Source organism: Pseudophryne corroboree, chromosome 3 (genome assembly GCF_028390025.1).
Source record: "Pseudophryne corroboree isolate aPseCor3 chromosome 3, aPseCor3.hap2, whole genome shotgun sequence".
In the NCBI taxonomy this organism is placed as follows: Eukaryota; Metazoa; Chordata; class Amphibia; order Anura; family Myobatrachidae; genus Pseudophryne; species Pseudophryne corroboree.
Genome location: NC_086446.1, coordinates 363,621,913 through 363,647,525, shown reverse-complemented (window position 1 = coordinate 363,647,525; position 25,613 = coordinate 363,621,913). Strand labels below are relative to the sequence as shown.

At 42.4% G+C, this 25,613-nt stretch overlaps 1 protein-coding gene across 1 annotated transcript in view; it reads right to left on the bottom strand.

The window, feature by feature from the left end:
• LOC135057280 (NXPE family member 4-like) overlaps positions 1–25,361 on the bottom strand; it is a 77,242-nt gene extending 51,881 nt beyond the window's left edge. The window contains exons 1-3 of the mRNA XM_063963170.1: positions 25,311–25,361; positions 23,953–24,653; positions 13,691–13,752 (exon numbers count right to left, since the gene is read on the bottom strand). Coding sequence (XP_063819240.1) covers positions 13,691–13,752; positions 23,953–24,653; positions 25,311–25,361 — 814 coding nt within the window. The remainder of the gene's footprint in view (positions 1–13,690; positions 13,753–23,952; positions 24,654–25,310) is intronic.
• Between the last annotated feature and the right edge of the window lie 252 nt (positions 25,362–25,613).

Below are 25,613 nucleotides of genomic sequence, written 5' to 3'. Positions count from 1 at the left end.
ACCTTCTTCTTCTCCAGCCGGCGCAGGCTTCTTTTTTGTAAAAAAGAAAGATGGTGGTCTGCGGCCGTGCATCGACTACAGAGGTTTGAACGACATTACCATCAAGAACCGTTATCCTTTACCCCTGATTACTGAGCTCTTTGACAGAGTTAGCGGAGCTACCATCTTTACAAAGCTGGACTTGCGAGGTGCATACAATCTCATCCGGATCCGTGAGGGTGACGAGTGGAAGACCGCCTTTAACACCCGTGACGGACATTATGAGTACCTCGTCATGCCCTTCGGATTGAGCAATGCTCCAGCTGTCTTCCAGCATTTTGTCAATGAGATCTTCAGAGACATTCTATACCGTCATGTCGTGGTCTATCTAGACGATATCCTCATTTTTGCCAACGATTTAGAGGAACATCGTTTTTGGGTTAAAGAGGTTCTGTCCCGTCTCCGTGTCAATCATCTCTATTGCAAATTAGAAAAATGCGTCTTTGAAGTCAAGTCCATTCCGTTTCTAGGGTACATTGTGTCCGGTTCCGGACTAGAGATGGATCCTGAGAAACTACAAGCAATCCAAAATTGGCCGGTACCCTTAACCCTCAAAGGGGTCCAGAGGTTCTTAGGGTTCGCCAACTATTACCGAAAGTTTATACGAGACTTTTCCACCATTGTGGCGCCTATTACTGCTTTCACTAAGAAGGGTGCTAACCCGTCCAAGTGGTCTGAAGAAGCCATGCAAGCATTTCATCTTTTAAAACAAAGGTTCATCTCTGCGCCTGTTCTGAAACAGCCTGACATCGACTCTCCTTTCATCTTAGAGGTGGATGCCTCCTCCGTTGGAGTAGGAGCGGTGTTATCTCAGAGGGCTAAAGATGGCCATTTACACCCTTGCAGTTTCTTCTCCCGGAAGTTCTCCCCAGCTGAGCGCAACTATGCCATTGGCGACCAGGAGTTGCTAGCCATCAAGCTCGCTCTAGAAGAGTGGAGGTATCTGTTGGAGGGAGCTTCTCATTCAATCACCATACTTACAGACCACAAGAACCTTTTATACCTGAAGGGCGCACAATGTCTCAACCCTCGTCAGGCCAGATGGGCACTTTTCTTTTCCAGGTTCGACTTTAAACTCCAGTTCTGTCCGGGCTCTCAGAATCGCAAGGCCGATGCCCTTTCCCGCTCATGGGAGCAAGAAAATGAGTCAGAGTCTTCAGACAAGCATCCTATTATAAATCCGTTGGCATTCTCCACGGTAGGGATGGACTCTACGCCCCCATCAGGGAAAAGTTTTGTGAAGCCGATGCTAAGGAAGAAGCTCATGCATTGGGCCCATGCTTCCCGTTTTGCCGGACATACAGGTATCCAAAAAACCCTGGAGTTTATCTCTAGGTCCTATTGGTGGCCAACTCTGAAAAAGGACGTCTTGGAGTTTATTGCATCTTGCCCAAAGTGTGCCCAACATAAAGTATCCCGCCAGTCGCCTGCGGGGCAACTGGTTCCACTATCCGTTCCCCGTCGACCATGGACCCACTTGTCGATGGATTTCATTACAGACTTACCCATGTGCAACAAGTTCAATACCATCTGGGTGGTAGTTGACCGGTTCACCAAGATGGCACACTTCATTCCTCTCACCGGTCTTCCGTCAGCTTCCAAGTTGGCTCAAGTATTCATACAAGAGATCTTCCGACTCCACGGTCTTCCTGAAGAAATTATCTCAGATCGAGGAGTTCAATTCACAGCCAAATTCTGGCGAAGTTTATGTCAAGTCCTCCAAGTCAAGCTAAAGTTTTCCACGGCTTACCATCCTCAGACCAATGGTCAAACCGAGAGGGTGAATCAGGACTTGGAGGCCTTCCTCCGCATCTATGTGTCCTCCTCTCAAGATGACTGGGTTCAATTACTTCCCTGGGCCGAGTTCTGTCATAACAACCAGTATCATTCTTCATCTGCTTCAACACCATTCTTCACTAACTTTGGATTCCACCCTAAAGTCCCTGAGTTCCAACCGCTTCCAGCAACTTCTGTCCCCGCAGTGGATATCACCTTGCATCAGTTTGCCAATATCTGGAAGAGCGTACGATCAGCTCTGCTCAAGGCATCGTTCAGGTACAAGAAGTTTGCGGATAAGAAGCGTCGAGCAGTTCCTGCTCTCAAGGTGGGTGATCGGGTATGGTTATCCACGAAGAATTTGAGGTTAAGAGTTCCCAGTATGAAGTTTGCACCTCGCTATATCGGTCCTTTCAAGATTGAACAAGTCATCAATCCTGTTGCTTACAGACTCCAGTTGCCTCCCTTCTTAAAAATACCCAGGACATTCCATGTTTCCCTGTTGAAACCGCTGATCTTGAATCGGTTTCATTCCTCACTTCCTCCAACTCCGAAAGTCCAAACTCAACGAGGCGTTGAGTATGAAGTGGCCAAGATCCTGGACTCACGTCACCGTTACGGTCAACTACAATATCTTATTGACTGGAAAGGTTATGGTCCTGAGGAACGTTCATGGACCAATGCTTCTGATGTCCATGCTCCTGCCTTGGTCCGGAGATTCCATTCCAAGTTTCCTCAAAAGCCAAAGAAGTGTCCTGGGGCCACTCCTAAAGGGGGGGGTGCTGTCACGATCCGGGTATCTGGACGCCATTTCTTACCCATCAGATGCCTCCTAAGGCTGGCTCAGCGCTCCAGGACCGGATTCCATCTGTTATCCTGATGTGTACATTCCTGTATCCTCTCCTGTCACTCTGGGACGCTGTCACAGTAAACGCCATATTACACCTGGCATGGCGTCTCCCGCGGCCTCCGCCGCCGTCCCTGAACTTCTGCATGCAGAGTGCCTGAGTGGCGATTACGTCAGCCGCGGCCTCCGCTGTGTCCGCGTGGTTGGATGTGCATCTGTCAGCCTGGCGCCTCCTGTCTCCGGTGGCCGGCGCCGCCATTACTGTTTTCATTACCACATGGATTACAAACCAAACTTCCCTCCAAGTGTCTGCATGGGCGCAGCCATCTTGGATTCTGTCAGCTGATCATTTCCACCAATCTGTTCTCAGTATTGATAATCTGCATAATTGCCTAGCCAATCCCTTCCTTGCTGCAGGTATAAATACACTGTGCCTGAGCAAGGAAGGCGTCAGTGCTTTGGTTGTCAAGTATCCACTCCGTGCTAACAACAGTCTGGTTCCAGCCAGTATCCACAGCAGCTGTTTTATCTTCAGCAACCCAGCTTTTCCTGGAACACCAGCTGGCACAATCCTGGGTTATCTCCATTGCTACAGTCGGGCCTGGTAAGGACTTTCCATCTAGAAGATCATAAGAACTATCTCACACTACCAGTGCCCTGTGGCTCCTGCCATCCTGTAGTACCCAGGAACTGTATTTATTCTTTGCTGACTTTTACGTTTTCTTTTACTGCTGCTGTGTTGCGGAGTTGTCATAATAAACATCATTGACTTTTATCCAAGTTGTCGTGGTCACGCCTTCGGGCAGTTATTATTCATGTTACTTACATGTCCAGGGGTCTGATACAACCTCCCAGGTTCCGGTACATCTCAGCCCCTACAACTGAGGCTGCCTCCCGTCAGCTCAGGCCCTCAGTTGTGACAAAGACTTCTAGCAGCAATACAGGAACCTGACAGAGTGGCTGTTATCAAGTGCAAAGCCCACACTTACAGCCAAGACCCAGTGTCACTTGGTAACAGCCAGGCAGACGAAGCTGCTAAATCAGCAGCCAGCACCCCCATACAGACAGACATCACACAACTGATGGTATTCAATACCATCAACACACAAAAATTAAGTGAAATGCAAAATTTATGTTCTCTACAGGAAAAGGCAGTCTGGAGGTCAAAAGGATATGGCCAGGAGTCCTCAGGACTCTGGACAGATGGACAAGGTAAGCCAGTAGCCCCCAGAGCATATCTTCCAAGCTTAGCTGAGGCGGCACACGGTCTGACTCATCTGGGCAAAGAGGGTATGTGCAAGCTGGTAAGAGTCTATTGGTGTGCGCCAGGATTCTCTTCTCATGCGGGTAAGAGAGCAATGACATGTCTTATCTGCTTGAGGAAGACTATTGGAAAGTCAATACCAACAGAATCATCCCATATCCCGTCAACAGACGGCCCTTTTCAGGTAATACAAATTGATTTCATACAATTGCCACCCTGCAGAAATTTAAAATATGTGTTATTTTGTATTGATGTGTTTTCAAATTGGGTAGAAGCGTTCCCCGCTGCCACAAATACTGCTATGTTTACTGCAAAGAAAATTGTGCAGGAATTTGTGTGCAGATATGGTATCCCTAGGATAATTGAAAGTGATAGGGGTACCCATTTCACAGGTGAAGTCTTTCAGGTAATGTGCAAACTGATGGGAATTAATAGTAAGCTGCATACTCCGTACCGCCCACAGGCGAGTGCGAAGGTGGAAAGAGTAAACAGCACTATTAAGAACAAGTTGAACAAAGTGATGGCTGAAACAGGATTGTTGTGGCCAAAAGCTTAGCCACTTGTATTGTACAGCATCAGAACCACTCCCAGGTCCCCCCTTAACCTATCCCCCTTTGAGATTCTTTTTGGTCGACAACCCCATGTAATGATTGACCCCCAGGATGATTTGAAATGCAATAATGAGGTGACTGTAGGATATATGGTTAAGATGAGCCAGCAGCTGAGGAATCAAAACAGAAACTTAAAGCTGGTGATTCCTGACCTACCAGACAGTAATTGTCATGACATTGAACCTGGGGATTATGTAATGATTCAGAATTTTCTACGCTCAGGTTGCCTTATTGACAGATCGGAAGGACCGTACCAAGTCTTACTAACCAGCACAACAGCATGGAAGGTTGCCGAAAGAGAGACTTGGGTCCACTCATCCCACTGTAAGAAGGTCACTGACCCCGAGAAAGCCCGTGACAAAGAACAGACTGCAGAGAACATCGTATCGCTGGAGTGTCTGTTCCGGGAAGATTGAGGCGGCACCTGAGCAAGGAGAATAACAAGACAAGAGGTGGTTGTCATACCAGCTTTCTTTTTCCCTTTTATTATTTTCTCCATCCCTCATTACCCTCCTTTCCTCCCCCTCCTTGTTTCCTTTCTCTCCCCCTTAACAAGATGGACTTACCCCAAGAGACTGTGTTCCGGGTTTTCCTGTTGACCCTGTTGTTGACCAGAGCAGTCTGTTTCGGTGAGAATACCAGAGAGGTCGAGAAAGGATCTGGAATGGGTTCTGATGGCAAGGATGGATTGATAGAATTCCAAGAGCAACACATCCATCGAGCAAAGGCAAGTATCAGAAAACGATTTATGGGTTGTAGCGCTCAACCTATATGAGTATGTAAATGATGATGCAGCGAAACTAAACGAAATTTCAGAAATATATATTGAAGTTTTATTACTAAAGAACACAAATGTATACTTAGTGTACATGCATTGAGAGAATAGGAATAAAAATAAAAATAAAAAAATATATAAAAAAAACACCCCACCGGCTTACCTCTTCTCCTTCGGGTCTTTCTCCGTCGCTGATGTCTTCTTCCGGGTAGGGGAGTCACGTGACCCCCGCTCGGCTGTGTCTTAAAGGATTTCCACGGCCCGTACTGTCAGTACGGTGTCGGTATGAGTGTGGTATTTGATACCGACATATATATATATTGAGTTTTTCCAAGCAATATATTTATTTACATATATTTTTTTCATATATATATATTTTTTTTTCTATACACCCCAGAGCTCTGGTCGAGCATTTGGACCATCCCCAACAATATTCACATCATTACCAAAGACATTTCTCAAATAGATCGATTTTTATTTTTATTTTTCATATATTTTTTTATTTTTATTTTTATTCCTATTCTCTCAATGCATGTACACTAAGTATACATTTGTGTTCTTTAGTAATAAAACTTCAATATATATTTCTGAAATTTCGTTTAGTTTCGCTGCATCATCATTTACATACTCATATAGGTTGAGCGCTACAACCCATAAATTGTTACTTGTTCCTGTAGGTCAGTCACCCTACCTTGTAAGCAGCTCGCCGAGCTCATCAACCCAGTGCGCTGGTACAACCCCCCAGAAGTAAGTATCAGAAAACGATCTGGTAGTCAAGAAACTAGAAGGCACTGTGAAGGGTTATTGGCTGAAGAAAATTGTATCTGTATAAATTGTGAAAACATAGTTGAGGACGGGTGCATCCAGAGATGTCAGTCCAGCCTTAATATCAACATGGACCGTCATCCATTGAGTGACTATCACTCATTGGTGGGTAAGGTTTTAAACCAAACAGAATGCTGGGTGTGCTCACAAGTACCTCAAGGTCAGAGCAAGTCAGGACTAGTACCGTATCCTTTAGCAATAGATGAGGTACTTGAATTACGGGGTGGGAGACCGGTGGACAAGACATTTAATATTTCTAAGCCCCCTAGTCTGAAGCTCCACCAATATCATGTGGATAGGTCCTTAGTATGTTTCAACATTTCCAATCCCCGAAAGCCGTGAAATTGGGAAGTAACATGGAATAACCAAACCATGGCATTTTCACACAGAGCTGACAGAATGCCCGTAGACCCTGAACTTATACGCCAAATAGCCGACGGTGGGAGGTATTTCCGGTACAGGTATACTATAGGAAGTAGGACCATGCGGGTTGGAGAAGTATCACCAGGGTACTGTGCGCATATCATACAGCCTGATACGTGTACTGAACAGATGAGAGAGTTAGGGATAGGATTTTTCACCTGGAAGGTTTGCAATATGGTAATGTCATATTCTGTCCCATATGTTCTCCCCGATGATGAATATTTCATATGCGGGAGGAAGGCGTATAAGTGGCTTGCCCCAAACTCAGAGGGATTGTGTTACATTGGAAGAGTGTTGCCAGAAGTTATGACCATAACCTATAATAAGATGAAAGACGTTCACCGCAATGCTCAAGCTCCTTACACTCACACTCACTATGAACACATCGTAAAGAGACACCTTATAGACAGGACAGAGCACGCAGCCTCTGATTTGATCCACGAATCCACCGGTATTCAATTCCTACTCGCGTTAGATATCACCCGTACCGCCAGAGGAATTATACATTTTAGGTATACTGTATTCATGCGCTAGCGAACCTAATAGATAATATCACCGAGATGTATGATGACACCTTCAGGTATACAGGGAAGGAGTTGCAAGCTTACAAAATGGAACTGATCCAGCACAGGATGGTTCTAAATTGGTTCTAAGATGGTTCAGTACCCGCCTGTCACAGCGGTGATAGGCGGGTACTGTGTCACCTTAGCAACTCAGTATGGTGTGAAGTGCTGCACGTACATTACAAACAGCACTGATGACCCAACCGAGGTCATAGATCAAAAGATGGCCGATATCTTGCAATTGAAATTGGAGTTCCGAAGGAGACACAACCTTACCTTTACTGCTGTGAGTAATGAACTGACCGGCTGGGTCTCATGGTTGAACCCACAAAATTGGTTCTCAGGTTTAGGAGAATGGGCTCAAAATGTTATCGTGAGTGTAGGAAAGTTTCTCCTTTGTATCCTGGGAGTTGTCATAATGATTTGTTTGATATTTAGGTGTGTTCGAGTTTTAACGTGGCGCAAGCATAGTACCAAAGTGATGAGTTTAAGGAACGGGGGCATTGTTACAACAACTGATTTAATTTATGACCCATCAATAGAGACAATGTTGTGATAAGACGTGATTCCACGGTCCGTTTCTTTCACCCGTTTCTCCTTTGTTTTCCCTCAGCGAAAATACATCCATCCAGAAAAGACTTTTGATGAACACCTAAACCAAAGATACATCCATCCGAAAAAGACTTTAATGGACACTCTAAAGACTTTTATGGACACTCTAAAGACTTTGATTAACACCCACAGCAAGGATACACCCATCCGGACAAGACTTCAACCAACACCCAAGAACGATTGCACAAATGTTATGTGAATGTATTTGTGGTACGTGTCTTATCTTCATCTCTACAACCTTCAGGTAGTATCACACATAGTCGACAGGTGATATCCACATATTAGCATTCACATATGTTCCCCCTCCATGTATCATCAACTAAATGTGCAACCCATTTGTTGGAGCAAGAAGCCGAAAAGAGCTCGGTAGTGTTTGTTGGCCCAATTACAGACCCTTGATACGGGATAAGAAGGATTTAATGTATACTTCGCAATACCTCGAAGCTTATCTAGAACATGTACGGCATGATGATACATGCCCCTCAGACAGGGATTTCATACATACATGCTTTTACTATCCCACTAGGTCATACATTTCCCGCCTACTCCTCTCCTCCTACCATCCAATTATTTTATAGATATTGTATTATATATTTTTCTGTTTAATGTTTAGATAGTGGCAGTTATTGTTGACTGCCAAAGGGTGGACTGTCAAAGTCGAAAAATATCGTAATGCATATGCCTTGTACTAACCCCATGCACATGCCCGCTGCTCGTGCACTCAGTCCGCCGTGCATGCACATATCCGCAATTTGCGTAGGATCGATCCGGCGATCATGCGCGTGATATGGGTATTTACGGCGGAGTTTGTGAGCGCGTAGCGGGTTATTAGAACATTACATATTTAACCCAAATACTGCATTTTGTACCCAAAGTTCCCTTTCACCATGTCAGCGAGTATTAATAGTTTAAACAGTTCCTGGACAGAGGAATTCGCCTTTGCATGATAGGAAGGGTCAGATAAAGGTTGGAAGGTGATGTCTAGTATCCAGCTGTAGGGTATTTTGAGGGTAACATTCCGGTGTTAGTTAGAGAAAGATTGCATGTTCCAGCGTATAGTTATGTGCAGAAGCAGAATATGAACATTAACTGTATTTACTGTAAATTACGTATGCGGCGGGAATCCAGAGGATACCACCCACAAGAGCAGTTGGGGAAAGACATTGCCCACCTATTCAAATCCACCTATGACCTCTTCTGTAATGTAAGGACACATCCCTGTGTCCAATGGACAATAAGATTACAGTGACCATTGTATTGTGTATGCATGTTGTGTATAAAAAGACCATTGTTGCCTGGCCTGTCAGAAGACTCTGAACGCTATCTGTATTACCATCGGAGGACCGAGCCATGTTGCGCTTGCGAACATTCTCACGTATGTACATTCTCTGTAGCCATTATTCTGTTTAGATTTACTTGTTAGCCTGTAGTGTATGATTTGTATTGTTTTACCTTTTTGGAATCAATCCACTGTGGCCTTAGAACCCGGTGGTTTCAACTACAAATCGGTGTGGTGTCTTCACTTCCCTGCAAGGGCTTTAAAGTGTATTTATCTGTATAAAGTGTATAGGTATTGATAAGGTGTACGCACTGCGGGTACTTTATACCGTCAGTGCTACTTAAGGTTTAAGAGATAACATCGTTGCAGTACTTTGCTGTTAAGGGTTCAAAAGTGTGATCATATTATTACATTGTATCATTAACAAGGTTTAAAGGTTATCAATGGTGTGTGCGCTCGTTGTGTGTACTCCGTACACTCAGCGCGGCGTGTGTACACCAAGTGCGTACCACGTGTATGACTCTGTACGCAAATAGCGTACAAAGTGCGTAACACGTGCATTCAGTCTAGCGGCCATAGCGGCTCCACGGTAATAGTGTATTTAGAGGTATAGCTTTGCAGTCTAAGATAATATCGACATTATCACTACATAGAACTTCCCTGAAAAACAAATTATATATGCACACTACTGAACTATAGTATATCCCACTATTGTTTAATATACTCTGCTATCACTCTGTATAAGATTTCCCTATCAGTCTGTACAACACAGTAAAACAGAGTGGTACACACAATTCCTTTCCTAAAAATGCTGACTATTCTCTTACATGTGGAAGCCAAGGCCAGGAGACTTGGAAACCACGTGTGTCTGATTATAAACCAGCGACTCGGAGAGTAGAATGTTTAATGTGTAAAGCAGCCGTGGCCACATGGACAGTAGTATTTATGTACATAGGGGGTTATTCAGAGTTGTTAGCAAACAAAAAAGTTAGCAATTGTTAAAAACCATGTTGCACTGCTGGTGGGGCAGATGTAACATTTGCAGAGAGAGTTAGATTTGGGTGGGTTATATTGTTTCTGTGCAGGGTAAATACTGGCTGCTTTATTTTTACACTGCAATTTAGAATTTACTTTGAACACACCCCACCCAAATCTAACTCTCTCTGCATGTGTTACATCTGCCCCACCTGCAGTGCAACATGGTTTTGCCCAATTGCTAACTTTTTGGTTTGCTAATAACTCTGAATAACCCCCATAAGCATAACACTGCCCATCCTGTCAACAAGATTAATATGCTAGATTGACTCATTGCCAGTATCACACTGAAAAAAAAAAAATTATACTTTGCGTCTCATAATGACCTTCTGGTTTTGTCTATAAGGGTAGTCACAGATCCAAAATACCATAACCTGTCTAAAACCACCCAGAACAACCTGCAATATAGGGTTACATATGTTGCATTTATAAGGTTACCATCAGTGTCGCACTGGGGCACGGAGGGCACGAAGGGCCCACCGGGGAAACACAGTGGTAGGGGCCCATATATAGGGGTATGAGCAGTCTCCAGAGGGGGTGTGACCAGCCACCACATTGGTTTACCTATCTATTAGTGTTTCCCCTGTGCCCTTGCGTCCCTGTGCGCCAGTCCTATATATACATACAATTGGGATGAAGTTACACCACTGCTAGTGATTTTATTAACAACTGTTAAATACCTATAGACATTTTGTTAAAAGCCCACTTTCTGCTATTGATCCTGTATTGCTGTTGTCCTTGCAGTGTGTGCTCTCATGCCAGTGATGGAACTACAGTAGGTTGAATATGATAGACACTGGTTACAACTTGTGCCAAGGAAATCACAGACAGTGATCAATTGTTAAAGCCAGGTTCTAAAGACACATTTTAAATTAATATGCTGAAGTGCTTCTTACAGTCACCATTATCATAATGGCAGCACCAGGATTTTCCCCATTAGGGTATGTTCATATTAAAAAATGGAAGATATAATAAATGTCTTTCATGCCGGTCAGAAGAAATAGGTCACTGGAATTTAATAGTGACATAATGGCAGATATCATGCCAACTACAGTAGCATTAGATTATTTTTACAAGTGATATATTTTTTAGGGACAGGGATCACAAATCAGGTTCCTTCTGCACCAACCTGGTCACAGCTGTAAGAAAAACAAACCCATAAAATATAGAAAGCAAAAAATAAAAATAACGCAAGAAAAAGCAAAATGGTTCCTGTCCCCAATCAAATCCTTCATGTCAACCCATTGTCAGTGTCTCAAGCACATTTTCTGGAATTTCCCAGAAATGCAGACAGGTCACTGCAACTGTACTTTATACTATATACTATGTACTATATACTATACTATATAAACTCAAAATGTTCTTCATGTTATTTGACAGCTATGGAAAAGTGTGTTTGTGCTCCCTATTAAATATCTATAAAATAAAATAAATGTTCCCATTTGTTTGAACTCTGTTAGTGGGAGGAGGACAGAAGTGTGTGGCAAATGCAGCTTCCTGTTTGGATTAAACCCTATTCCTCTGCAATTCAAAACTATATTCACTATTTACTGTAAATACTGAGTTGGACTTTGAACTTCTCACCAGTTCTTGTTTGCAGTGCTGACAGCTTTCTCTTTTCATGACTGTCAGCATAAACCTGGTAGGGGTGGGACTCCCAGAAGTGGGTTTCACCACTGAAAGGATACCGATGAATTTGAATATTATTTGTATTATTATTATTATTATTATTATTATTATTAACAGTTTCTTATATAGCACAACAAATTCCGTTGCACTTTAAAGTTGGAAACAATGATAAAACAAAACTGGGTAATAACAAACAGTCATAAGGCCAGTACACATTAGCCGAGCCCCCGCCAACGCTGATATTGGCGGCAGCTGGGACTCGGCGGGGTGTCGGCATCGGCAAGTGCATACACACTTGCCGATGCCAGTGGGCAAGTGAGCGATGGCGGGGGGGGACGACAGCCATGCTGCAGGGCAAGTGAGTGATGTCAGGGGGGGTTGGCGGCCTTGCTGCAGGGCAAGTGAGTGATTTTGGGGGGGGGGGCGGCGGGGGGAACGACGGCCATGCTGCATCTGCAGCATGGCTGTCGATAACGAGGACCTCCCTCGTTTGTACATGTTCAGATGAGGGAGGGGTCATTAACGACGTGCGGGAGCATTCATCGTTAGCGATAATGAATGTACACACTAGGTGTTATTGTGAATAATATCGCTCAGAAAGCCCTTTCTGAGCGATATTGTTCACAATATCGCCTGATGTGTATGGAGCTATAGAGGTGGGAAGGCCCTGCTCGCAAGCTTACGATCTATAGGGAAATCTAGAAGTGTTAAGGAGTCCAACCCTTTTTAGCACATTCTTCTTGATTTCTTTTGTTGGCTGCCATTAACACTACAAATTTAATTAATAACTTTTAGGGGAGTATTTATCAATTTTTACGTTAAAGTCTTGAAAATTAGCAGTTACTGTATATAAAATGCTTTTTTGGGGCTATGTATCAAGACATAGATGGGCCATGGGCTCTGATAATAGCTCATGTCAACAAATGCTAAAAGGTAGAGAGGTCACTAACACGATCCTGTTACTTCTGGGTTTGAACATGAGTATGCTAATGGTCACGAGAATGCTACTGGGACAATTACCAGAAAGCGATCTGAAGGTTGAGAGCTCAGTAAAAATTATCTATCTTGCAATGTGCAGGCTTCTTCCAAGAGCATGAACATCCCAGACTCAACTATTATTAATTCAGTATTTTCCCTGGAAAATACCTGTAGCTGGATTAAGCTGTGTTACTCATGTATCCAATGTGTGTGTTCCACTCAATATTGTCCAGTTCATAACGCCCATGACAAATGCCAAGCCTCTGTATGAATGGGTTTGTGATTACATTAGTTTGACATGAGGCCATGCCATGAATTTAGGCCCTCATCTGCAGATGCAACTTAACATACAGATGCTTGCTGGGCCTAATTCTTAGTTACAGGTAACCCTGACGATATTCTGTATACTGTCCATGAGTCTAATGTATCTGCTTGTGAGTCACACATATCTCTGCAACTGCACAGCCTCCAGTCCTCCATCCACTAGAACAGACTTTATCACTGTTATTAGCACACCTATCCTTTACTAGGTGAAGGTGTTAAGACTGAATTTGTCGTACATATGACACAGAATAGGGTGTTACACTGGCTACACCCCCATAATGCATCCACAAGATGGTTCTCTTCTGGGCATACGTCCAGTTGATGCACAATAATTGATGGACAGAGAAAAATGACCAAGATGCATCTGACATAGACTCAACAGATGCGCAAGAATGCATATGTTCGCTGCAGCACATGCGCATTCTGCAATAAATCGCTAGTGACAATGGAACTACTGTGTCACTCAAGTTTTTGTACACATGCACAGTTCTGCAATTATTTGCATAGGCAAAGATACAGTATGATAAAATACTTAAGTACAATTTAAGGCTTTGAATTGCTAAAGTTGTGTTCTAAATGGTTTTCATGAGTGATAGCACAAAATTGCTCTCTATATATTTTTTTAGATAAAAAAAATAACATTTCAGCTCAAGTTAATAATTTAGCTAAGATCTATATATTTTTTATTGTTTTTATAGAAAAAAACTTACCTGTACACGTCGATACAACAATATTTTCAAAATCATTTTCAATAGCAACTGCTATATTTTTTCTAAACAAAAACACAAAAGAAATGGGAGACAATTTGTGAGCAAATATATTTTGTTTGTGACAAAACTAACTTATTGGACAGCTAACAAAGACATTTTACAGCTAAATCATCAGATATTTTCCAGGGATCATTAACATGAAAAGAGGATTCCTGCTCCTCAAATTGTGTTTTGAGACGTATCAATCATTGCTGCAATATACTTGTTTTTACAGTGAAACATGTGGATTTATGACCTATGATGGCAGAGTATATGGGGGTGCATGAGGGTATAAGATGTTTTATGTTGAGTATGAATTAAGTATATGAATCTACCCACTTCTTCCACTAAAATACAAAAACTAGATGGTCTCAACATAGCTAGCATATGCATCTGGTATGTGTGAGGAATCAAGGTAGGTACAGGGCTGATGACAGGGGGTGTCAAGGGGACACCTGTAAGGCGCCCCAAGAATCAGTGAGGCCCCAAGGATATGCCACTTAATGCCCGGCAGAGATGTGAGCAATCTTGTCCAAATAAGGCGGTGAGCTGTAGGCGACGTGGGCACATAGTATCAGAAGCCTCTCACACACAGCGAGTGTGCGCCCACTCTTCCAGGTCTGTTGCAGGCAGTTACAGGACATAGAAGCAACTCCACTTGCCAGGATTCCCATGCCCTGTGCTGGCCTATTCTGGTGGAGTGTGAGGGACACATGGTACCTGCTATGCGGTGTGAGGTGGATACTGGGAAGTGCAGCGCAGGTGAGTCTTACCCTGGGGTAATAGTGGATTGGTGAAGGGATACAGGGCTTTGGGATGTGGTGGGGGAGATGGGAATGCAGCATGGAGTCATTGGGGATAGACTGTGGTGTGTGTGGGGGTGGAAGGAGAGATATACATATTTATATATGTGTATAGATAAATAAATAAATAAATATATATATCAACCACTGCCCACAAATGACAAGTTAACAACCAGGAATGGTCACTTTTTGTCAATCTCATTGCAATCTCGTTAATCATTGCAAGCCGTTAATCTCCCGATTTTGCAATTTCTCAAATGATGCTCAATTAGGACCTAAATCCAAACTAGTATAAACTAGAGATGAGCGGGTTCGGCTCGTTGAGATCGGAACCCCCCCTAACTTCACCCATTTTACACGGTTCCGAGTAGTGATTAGCGGGTTCGGTTCCTCGGAATCCAAACCCCCCTGAACTTCACCCTTTTTTGCATGGCTCCGAGCGCGCCCGAACGTCATCATCCCGCGGTCGGATTCTCGCAAGATTCGTATTCTATATAAGGAGCCGCGCGTCGCCGCCATTTTTCACTCGTGCATTGGAGATGATCGTGAGAGGACGTGGCTGGCGTCCTCTCAGTTTCTATGTTCAGTGTGCTGCAAATATCTGTGCTCAGTGTGCTGCAAATATCTCTGCTCAGTGTGCTGCAAATATCTGTGCTCAGTGTGCTAATTGCTTTATTGTGGGGACTGGGAACCAGCAGTATTATATAGTAGGAGGACAGTGCAGAGTTTTGCTGACCAGTGACCACCAGTATACGTTCTCTGCCGGAAAAACGCTCCATATCTGTGCTGCATTGTAGTATATAGTAGGAGGACAGTGCATAATATTGCTGACCACCAGTATATAATATATAGCAGTACGGTACAGTAGGCCACTGCTCTACCTACCTCTGTGTCGTCAAGTATATTATCCCATCCATACCTGTGGTGCATTTAGGTTTTGCACAGTATATACTGTATATAGTAGGAGGACAGTGCATAATTTTGCTGACCACCAGTATATAATATATAGCAGTACGGTATTAGTAGGCCACTGCTCTACCTACCTCTGTGTCGTCAAGTATACTATCCATCCATACCTGTGGTGCATTTCAGTTGTGCGCAGTATATATATAGTAGGAGGACAGTGCATAATTTTCCTGACCACCAGTATATAATATATAGCAGTACGGTACAGTAGGCCACTGCTCTACCCACCTTTGTGTCGTCAAGTATACTATCCATCCATACCTGTGGTGCATTTAAGTTTTACACAGTATGTATATAGTAGGAGGACAGTGCATAATTTTGCTAACCACCAGTATATAATATATAGCAGTACGGTACAGTAGTCCACTGCTCTACCTCTGTGTCGTCAAGCATACTATGCATGCATACCTGTGCTGCATTTTAGTTGTGCGCAGTATATAGTAGGAGGACAGTGCAGAATTTTGCTGACCACCAGTATATATATAGCAGTACGGTACAGTAGGCCACTGCTCTGCCTCTGTGTCTTCAAGCATACTATGCATCCATACCTGTGCTGCATTTTAGTTGTGCGCAGTATATAGTAGGAGGACAGTGCAGAATTTTGCTGACCACCAGTGTATATATATATAGCAGTACGGTACAGTAGTCCACTGCTCTACCTCTGTGTCGTCAAGTATACTATGCATCCATACCTGTGCTGCATTTTAGTTGTGTGCAGTATATAGTAGGAGGACAGTGCAGAATTTTGCTGACCACCAGTATATATATATAGCAGTACGGTACAGAAGTCCATTGCTCTACCTCTGTGTGGTCAAGTATACTACAAAAGTTCAGTAAAAATGACCCAAACATCAAAATTAAAAGTGTCTGATGAGAAGCGGAAACTTGCCAATATGCCATTTACGACACGGAATGGCAAGGAACAGCTGAGGCCCTGGCCTATGTTCATGGCTAGTGGTTCAGATTCACATGAGGATGGAAGCACTAATCCTCTCGCTAGAAAACTGCAGTGCCACTCCTAGATGGGCCAGGTGTTTGTGTCAGCCACTTGGGTTGCTTAGCTTAGCCATCCAGCGACCTTGGTGCACCTCTTTTTTTCTTTGCATCATGTGCTATTTGGGGCCTATTTTTTGAAGTGCCATCCTGTCTGACACTGCAGTGCCACTCCTAGATGGGCCAGGTGTTTGTGTCGGCCACTTAGGTCGCTTAGCTTAGCCATCCAGCGACCTTGGTGCACCTATTTTTTTCTTTGCATCATGTGCTGTTTGGGGACTATTTTTTTGAAGTGCCATCCTGTCTGACACTGCAGTGCCACTCCTAGATGGGCCAGGTGTTTGTGTCGGCCACTTGGGTCGCTTAGCCTAGTCATCCAGCGACCTCGGTGCAAATTTTAGAACTAAAAATAATATTGTGAGGTGAGAGGTGTTCAGAATAGACTGGAAATGAGTGTAAATTATGGTTATTGTGGTTAATAATACTATGGGATCAAAATGACCCCCAAATTCTATGATTTAAGCTGTTTTTGAGGGTTTTTTGTAAAAAAAACACCCGAATCCAAAACACACCCGAATACTCAAAAAAATTTCATGGAGGTTTTGCCAAAACGCGTCCGAATCCAAAACACGGCCTTGGAACCGAATCCATAACCAAAACCCGAAAAATTTCCGGTGCACATTACTAGTTCACGAGGCAGCCTCGGATCTTCCCGCCTTGCTCGGTTAACCAGAATGCCCCCGAACGTCATCATCCCGCTGTCGGATTCTCGCGAGATTCGTATTCTATATAAGGAGCAGCGCGTCACCGCCATTTTCACTCGTGCTTTGGAGATGATAGCGAGAGGACGTGGCTGCGTTCTCTCAGTTTCTGTGTTCACTGTTCAGTGTGCTGCAAATATCTGTGCTTAGTGTGCTGCAAATATCTGTGCTCAGTGTGCTGCAAATATCTACGTTCTCTGCCTGAAAACGCTCCATATCTGTGCTGCATTGTAGGAGGACAGTGCAGAATTTTGCTGACCACCAGTATATATATATATATATATATATATATATAGCAGTACGGTACATTAGTCCATTGCTCAACCTCTGTGTCGTCAAGTATACTATCCATATCTGTGCTGCATTGTAGTTGTGCGCAGTATATAGAAGGAGGACAGTGCAGAATTTTGCTGACCACCAGTATATATATAGCAGTACGGTCCAGTAGTCCATTGCTCTACCTCTGTGTCGTCAAGTATACTATCCATATCTGTGCTGCATTGTAGTTGTGCGCAGTATATAGTAGGAGGACAGTGCAGAATTTTGCTGACCACCAGTATATATATAGCAGTACAGTACAGTACTAAAAATGGTAAAGTGACTCCTCCCACTTTGGCGCTAATCCAATGCTACACTTTTTGCAGGAACTTCTATTTTCTCAATGAAATGTAATATACCGGCTTGATGTGAATAAAATATAAATTTAATACTACACAATGATTAAAAGTGAGACAAAAACAGAACCCAACATGGGAAACAGAGTCCTACCAAGATGATAATCGGAGCCGCAGGTGTTATGAATGCAAGGTATTTCCCGTGAACAATACTCTGCATGTGGCTCCGTCAGGCGTGTTCCCCAGTGGTCCCTTTCACAGTCAAGGATGTCCAGAAGCACAGGAAAGTACTGGAAAGCAGGTGCTGACGCGTTTCGGGACATCAAAGTCCCTTTTTCAGCCTTGTGGCCTATGTCAGTGTCCTATACATGTTTTCCTGTGTTGATGTTGCCATAGTGCATATGTGTTTTGGTCAATGTTTTTAGTTTTTTGTTTTTTATTTTTGTATTTCCGGTCCTTATGTTTTTAATAAATAAAAACCAAGCATTTCTTCAAGAATAAATGTTTATAAGCATAATTGGTGGATGTGTACACAATAGCATGATTAATTTTTTTAATTTTTTTATTTTATACAGTGTTAGAAAAAAGCAGTACTACTCGTCGGCCAGTAACTCCTTTCACATCTGATGATGATGACGCTGCGGAAGCAGGTAAAGTGTCCATAGTAGTATAGGGTATGCTTGTAAAGGAATGGCCATAACAAAATTGCACTTTCATTAAAAGGTCCATCAAAAGAAGTATGGAGCAGCAGAAGTGGCACTTCTGAAAGACATCACCACAAAAAACCTGTGGCCGAAAAGAAAGCAAGGTCATATGTCTCGGCCCAAACACAGCAGGCTACCCCGCCACGAAGATTATCGTCCGTATGTTCTGTCCCCCCACTCCAAATTTTGGACACACCTCCAAGACGTAATCCACACTCCCCTCATCTTGATTGTGAGTATCAAACTGAAAAAAAATGTGTAAAATTTCAGTACGTAATCAAATATTTCATAACCGCATTAAGTCAAAACACATCAAAAACGCAAATACTTACTGCAGTAAGTAAAAGCTGAAATGTTATCCAAGCTAAATGTCCTTGTCCACATCCAGTAAAGATATGTATGTCCACTTGAGCCATACAGTATGACATTGTGTGTAAGATGCTGCAACAAAAAAGCATGTTGGTTTTATTGCAAAAAGTAAGGTTGTTTTTCCACATTTCACATGTGTGTTTGAGGTAACATTGCAAAATACATATAAAAACATTACTATGTTTGTTTGAACAAAGCTATAAGGTAACACATTATGTATTCCAATGTGTTTTTATGGTGGAGTATGTGTGAGCTACAATAAAACTAAAGTGTTTGCTTTCACAATTAAGTAACCAGACACATATGCCACAAACAGGCATATGTATGTATTTAAGCTATGAGTGATGATGTTTCTAGGCAGAATAGTTGTAAGCAACAGTGAATCACATGTGTTCCATGTGTAGTGATTTGTTTACATTTCTCAAACATATGGATAGCTAACGGAGATTTGTTTAACATTTCAGCTTCTAGTTCTGGGAACAGCATCTCTCCGCAAAAAACAGCAACACAGTGACATGGAGGAGACAAACATCTTAGAAATGCAGCCATTAATGCAAGGAATGAGCCCCCCAGCACCTGTGAGTACACTACCACAGCAAAGCACACCACCACCACAACACAGCCCAACAACACCAGGAACACAAGGCCCTCATCAGGTGTTTTGGACCATTTGGGCTAGACAGCAGGCCACTAATGAAGATTGCCTGTGTAAGCAGACACAAATGTTTGCAAGCCTACCATCTCACCTCAGAAGAATATCTAGAAATCTGAGTAGACAAAATGAACAAACAACCAGAATAGGCAATACCATGGAACTGGTGCGTACAGACATTACACAGGTCATGGGCAACTTACAGCGCATAATGGAAGAACAGCACAGACAACAGCAAAGTTATATGAGCATTTTTCAAAACAATCAAAAGATTAATGAAAGTTTATTCCGAATAGTAGACAATCAAAATGCTGCTACACGTGAACTCAATGCCACCCTCACTAACCTGAATGAAACACTCAGATGCATGCACCAACAGCAAACAAGCAGCAGTTCTGGTACGACTACTCCAAATATCACGCCAGTCTCATCACCACCAAGATGCTCCACCAGAGCACGACAACATGACAGTAACTCAAAATAGTTAGTAAGTGTATTTTTGGCGAAAAATATTTAACACTTAGCTCCTTGACACTTTTTTCAACATCATTAATTATAAGTGCTACAAACAAAAACAAAAAAATTGTACGCACATTTATTCTTTACCATTTTTTTGGTATTGGAGGAGGGAAATGTTGATGGAGCCACACATACATGTTAGCAGGAAGTAAACTGACCACTTGATTTTTTTCTAATCATTATCTTTCTTGTTTCCAATCATTCTCTTTTCCTGCAGACAATCCAAATTACAATGTAATTGATACATATTTTAGCTTTCTTCTCTATACAACATTACAAGAAGAACACAATTGAGTTGCGTAAAAAGCTTGTAATATGTTGCCTTTGTTTTGTTTTAAAAACATTGTCAAAATGAATGTCAGTATTGTTGGGCCATGTTTGTGTGTGTTAAAAATTAGTAAGAATGTTTTTACACATGATGCTGAAACAAACAAATATGTACTTTTACATCAAAAATCAAAGAATGTGTATAATAATGTATGTGTGTGGCAAACTGTGTATTTACTTACACATCATCAAGTTTACAGCATCAAACATTAGGAAATAAATTATTCCTGATTACAGTAAGTTTGTGTGTCTTAAATATGATGGTGCATCACACATAGGGACACATGTATTCCTCAAGGCTAACATATTATATGTTGAGGAGTGTTTTTTGGGAACACAGGTTCTCAAACTCGGCCCTCAGGAACCCACACAGTGCATGTTTTGCAGGTCTCCTCACAGAATCACAAGTGACATAATTAGCTCCACCTGTGAACCTTTTAACATATGTCTGTGAGTTATTCATACACCTGTGCTTCTACTGGGTTAGGTGAAAAACATGCACTGTGTGTGGTCCTGAGGGCCAAGTTTGGGAACCTGTGCATTAGGACGTTACACACAATGATAAAGTGAACTACTAAATGGATTATGTGGGCTTGTAAGAAATTAGCACTGCAAGTTTACGATCACTTATCCAGACTTAATGCATGCCACTCATCTGTTGTTTTGAGAATAAAAATACACACAATACACATGCGACATTTGTTTTTCATAAAGCGAGGGTATGTTTGTATGTGTCAAGGAGACAGGCACATTCTGAGTAATGGTTTTGGGGAAAAAAAGGCAAAACATCTATTTATGATTACACAACAAATGAAATAAGCAAACCAAGCATACCTTAGAAATAGCGATTGATGATCTCTTGCCTAACCTGCCTCCCTACATCTGTACTCCAAGTATCACCAGATGTCTCTAATTCCTCTGCTTGCTGGCTGCTTTCTTCCTCCTCCTCCTCCTCCTCAACATGTGGCAGATGTTGTTGCAAACACATGTTATGAAGAAAGCAGCAGCAGAACATAATTTGAGTCACCTTGGAGGGACTATACAACAAAAGGCCACCAGACTTATCCAGACACCGAAACCTAGATTTCAGCACACCAAAACATCTTTCTATCACATTCCGCGTGGACTTATGTGCATGATTGTAATTGTGTTCAGCAGGGGTATCAGGTCGGGACAAAGGAGTTAGAAGCCAAGAGAAACAGCCATATCCTCCATCACCTAAAAGACAGATATAGTAACGTGATTCATGTTAACATACAGCAACACATAAGTAACACACTGTGGGGCAGATGTATTAACCTGTAGAAGGCATAAGGAAGTGAAAAACCAGTGATATGTGCAAGGTAATAAAGGCAGCAGACAATCTGTTCCTAAATGTTCATTTACATATTGGAGCTGATTGGCTGGTGCCTTTCTCACCTTGCACAGATCACTGGTTTCTCACTTCCTTATGCCTTCTACAGGTTAATACATCTGCACCTGTATTTGGACAATGTATACGCAGGCCTACACATATCAAATTACATACCTAGCAGCAATCCATCTGGCATTTGTCCGTCCTCAAACTTATAAAAGAGGGATGACTGACTGAGGATGAAGGAGTCATGGCAGCCCCCAGGGTAACCAGCAACAACACTCATTATTTTGAGATTTGCATCACAAACCACCTGCACATTTGTGGAGTGTTCGAAATGGCGGTTAGTATATATGTGCTGCCTGCCCCTAGGTGGTCTCAGCTGAATGTGTGTGCAATCTATGGCTCCAAGCACATTGGGCATGCCAGCCAGCTCATAGAAATCTACCCTGACGGCATGCCACTGAGACTCCTGGGTAGGGAAGCAGATTGAGGCCTCGATGTGGGGCTGCAAAACACCCAACACCTGTGTGTATATTTAAAAGAACAATAAACATGAGATTTTAGGACAGAACTGGCCACCGAGAAATTAAAACAAACACAAAACAGAAGAGGTAGTTAGGTATACATCACCTGTGTTAAGATTCTGGAAAATGAGGGCTGTGAGATTCCTATGATATCCCCAGACACAGCCTGAAAGCTGCCAGTAGCCAGAAAGTGCAACACATCCAGGAGTTTGTGCAGGCCAGAGACAGAGCGAGAGCGTGCTGTCTCAGGGTCTAGGCCCAGTTTGACAAGGTCATACAGATGGAAAATGTTGTTACAATTTAGACGGAACATCTGTATGACCTTATCATCGGACAATGCGTTCAAGTTTAAATGCCCCGTAAAAAAACGAGGCCTGCGCAGCCTCCGCGGAACCTGTACAACCTGCTGACCATGTTCAGTTTCTTGGCCCTGGTTACTTACAGGCTGATGTCTGAGTCTGAGGAATCCCACAGCACACAAAAGATCACTGGCCCACAGTCCTGCTGCCATTTCTGAGTGTAGGTGTATTGAAATGGGCCTAACATCCTTTTATAGGCATCCTAATTCAGGTGTGAGTGATTTTTTATTTGCAACACATGTAAACACGACTGAAAAAAGAAGGTCTATTTTTTGCCGCTTTTTTTAACGAATCGCAAAAAAATACGACCGCATTTGAGCACTCAGAGACTAACACCCAAATACGAATGAATAGTGGATTCCCGTATTCTATGTAATAACAGCCGCGTTTGACCGATGGTCTATTCATTCGTATTTGTGAACGTTGTCATTCAAACCATTACGAATAGTCCAAACACTGCCGAGATTGGTGCTTAGTGAATTCCCGGATTGGGACTTAGAAAAAAAAACACAAATCGGACAAACTCGATTTTTTAGTAAATATTGTCCCAAGTCTCTGGGTCAGACTCCACTACACCAGTCAGTAAACCTCCTGTTATTAGTTTTCAAAGCATTTCGAGCATTTCAAGTCAATATCTGAATGTACTTTTTTTTCCCTTCAATATTTTACTGCCTAATAAGTGACCTTTCTTTATTACCCAACTGTAATGGGTTTTATTATTGCACCAGATGAGGAATAAATATTGTTGTCATATTATAACTAAACTGTGTTTCACCTCTCTGTGTCTGGGGAATCCTTGCCTCTTTGCTGGGATGTGCTAGAGTGAAAAGCTGTTGCTAATAAAAGACTTACCCAAAGGTACGCGCATCACACTATTATCACTTTGGAGTATCACATATAATTCATCAGGCTTTTATTTATTGTAAGTGACAAGTGACCCTTGCTTAACAGTAGGTTTTACTTTGAACCAAAGGCATTGTATATAAACAACTCTGCATGTTGCTCCAAAAGGAATTAAAGAACTTTACATTACATGCACTATATTACAAAGGTGACAAAAGATAAAATGAAAAGTACAAGATAGAAGAAACAGAAGACAGAAGTTAGCAAACAGTGTATAAGATGTATAGGAAAAAATTGCATGTACAAGCAAATTAATTAAATCATCTGATTATGGAAAACCTGCTGAAAACAGGTTTAGTTTTTTTGTGTTTTTTTGGTATTTTTAAAAAAAATTCAGTTTATAGAACTGTAGAAAAATGTGAATTTATTTACCTTTCAAACAATTTTTTTTCGAGCTCACTAAGGTATGACACATCTCTGTTGTAGGACTGGAGCATTATTAATGACTCACAATGGAACATCTCTGGCTTTGTGCAATAAAACCATTCCTTGTCATGTTCATGTCTATATTCACATACTTCTTTTTTGAAGTTAAGTTGAAATCCACATTCACTCTTGACTTGTTGGCTACCATTGACAAAGGTACCTAAAAAGTATATGAGGCCATAGTCCTTGTTCCTTGCTCTCCATAGTGCTGAAACACCTTCACTTGGATGGTAAAGTACCAAGGAGATAAAGACTTTTCCTTGCCAAAATAGAGTGAAATGAACATGATATGATCCATTGTTAAAATCCTCAACCCTCCCTGATGCCCCGGCATTAAGATTTGGTGTAAAGATTCTTGCTTTTATGAAGTCACCACCATATACTTTCTTATTGCCCAAATGATCAAACATGTCAATTTGGACAATTAACTTTTCACCAATGCAGTATTTCTCTCTTGGATTAAAAATGGTGGCTTTACTCTTCTTAGCACTTGTTGTGTAGTCAAAGTTGTTGAGCTTGATTGTAGGAATCATGTCAGACATTCTGTTGAAAATTAAAAGCTCCTCATCTGACAAGGTGGTATCACTAATATTCTTTATTTCCTTACTCACGGTGGGTTTATCTGAGTTGAAATTTGCATAGGAAACCTGAAAAAGGTACATTGATATTGTTAACATTATATGCATGGTAGGGATGTTGACCTTAAACACTGTTAGATGCAATCAAGAGCGTAGCTACAATAGGTGCTGGTGGTGCAACAGCTATGGGGCCATATCCAGGGCCCAGCCCTTGCCCTGCACCTAAATTGTGCTGCTAGTTTAGCAGTGCGCTACAGGCACATCTGCTGTCCCTGCTGGATCCATCTTTCCTCACTGTCACTAATGCTGGGAGGAAGCACAGCTGAGCCTTCAGGGACATCACTGGACCATGGCCATGCCTCCTCCGTGTATTAGTCAGTAAGGACTGAGATAGAGCAGGCCAGAAGAGCAGAGATGTGCCTGTACTGTACATAAATAAAAGGCAGCCAATGGGGTTCCATCCGCTCTGACTGTCGGGGGGGGGGGGGGGGGAGGGGTTGTTAATGGAGTGAGGGAGAGATGGAGAGGGAGTTTAGTTTTAAGTAGTCCGCTGCTTTTTAAATATCTCTTTATTTAAAGCATCAATTCAATCATACAAAACATAGAACTTGTATGTTTTCCCTGTATATTGACATCAATTTCAATAAAACAGTTACAATCATGTAAAATATTATAATATTAGATCTCCAATAACAAAATATAGGAAAGAGTTATGGTAAAACTTACTTTTGTTAACTGTTTTTCTACTAGGTTCATGCGATCCACAGGGTTAACCATGGGTATGGCTAAGGGGGACCAGGACTGGCACTGAACAGCAAAGCTTGTGATCCTCTCAGGATGCACTGGGCTCCTCTACCCTCATGCTCCACCCCATGCTCATGAACTTCAGTTTTAGTTATCAAGCCCAAAGCATGAGCTGGAGAGAGGAGAGAAGGAAGGATGGTACACACAATAAAATCACACTCTCACAGATAATAGAAGGGAACTGGTGATTGTAAAGGCAACTCATTGAAGCTAGGTGGATTAAGG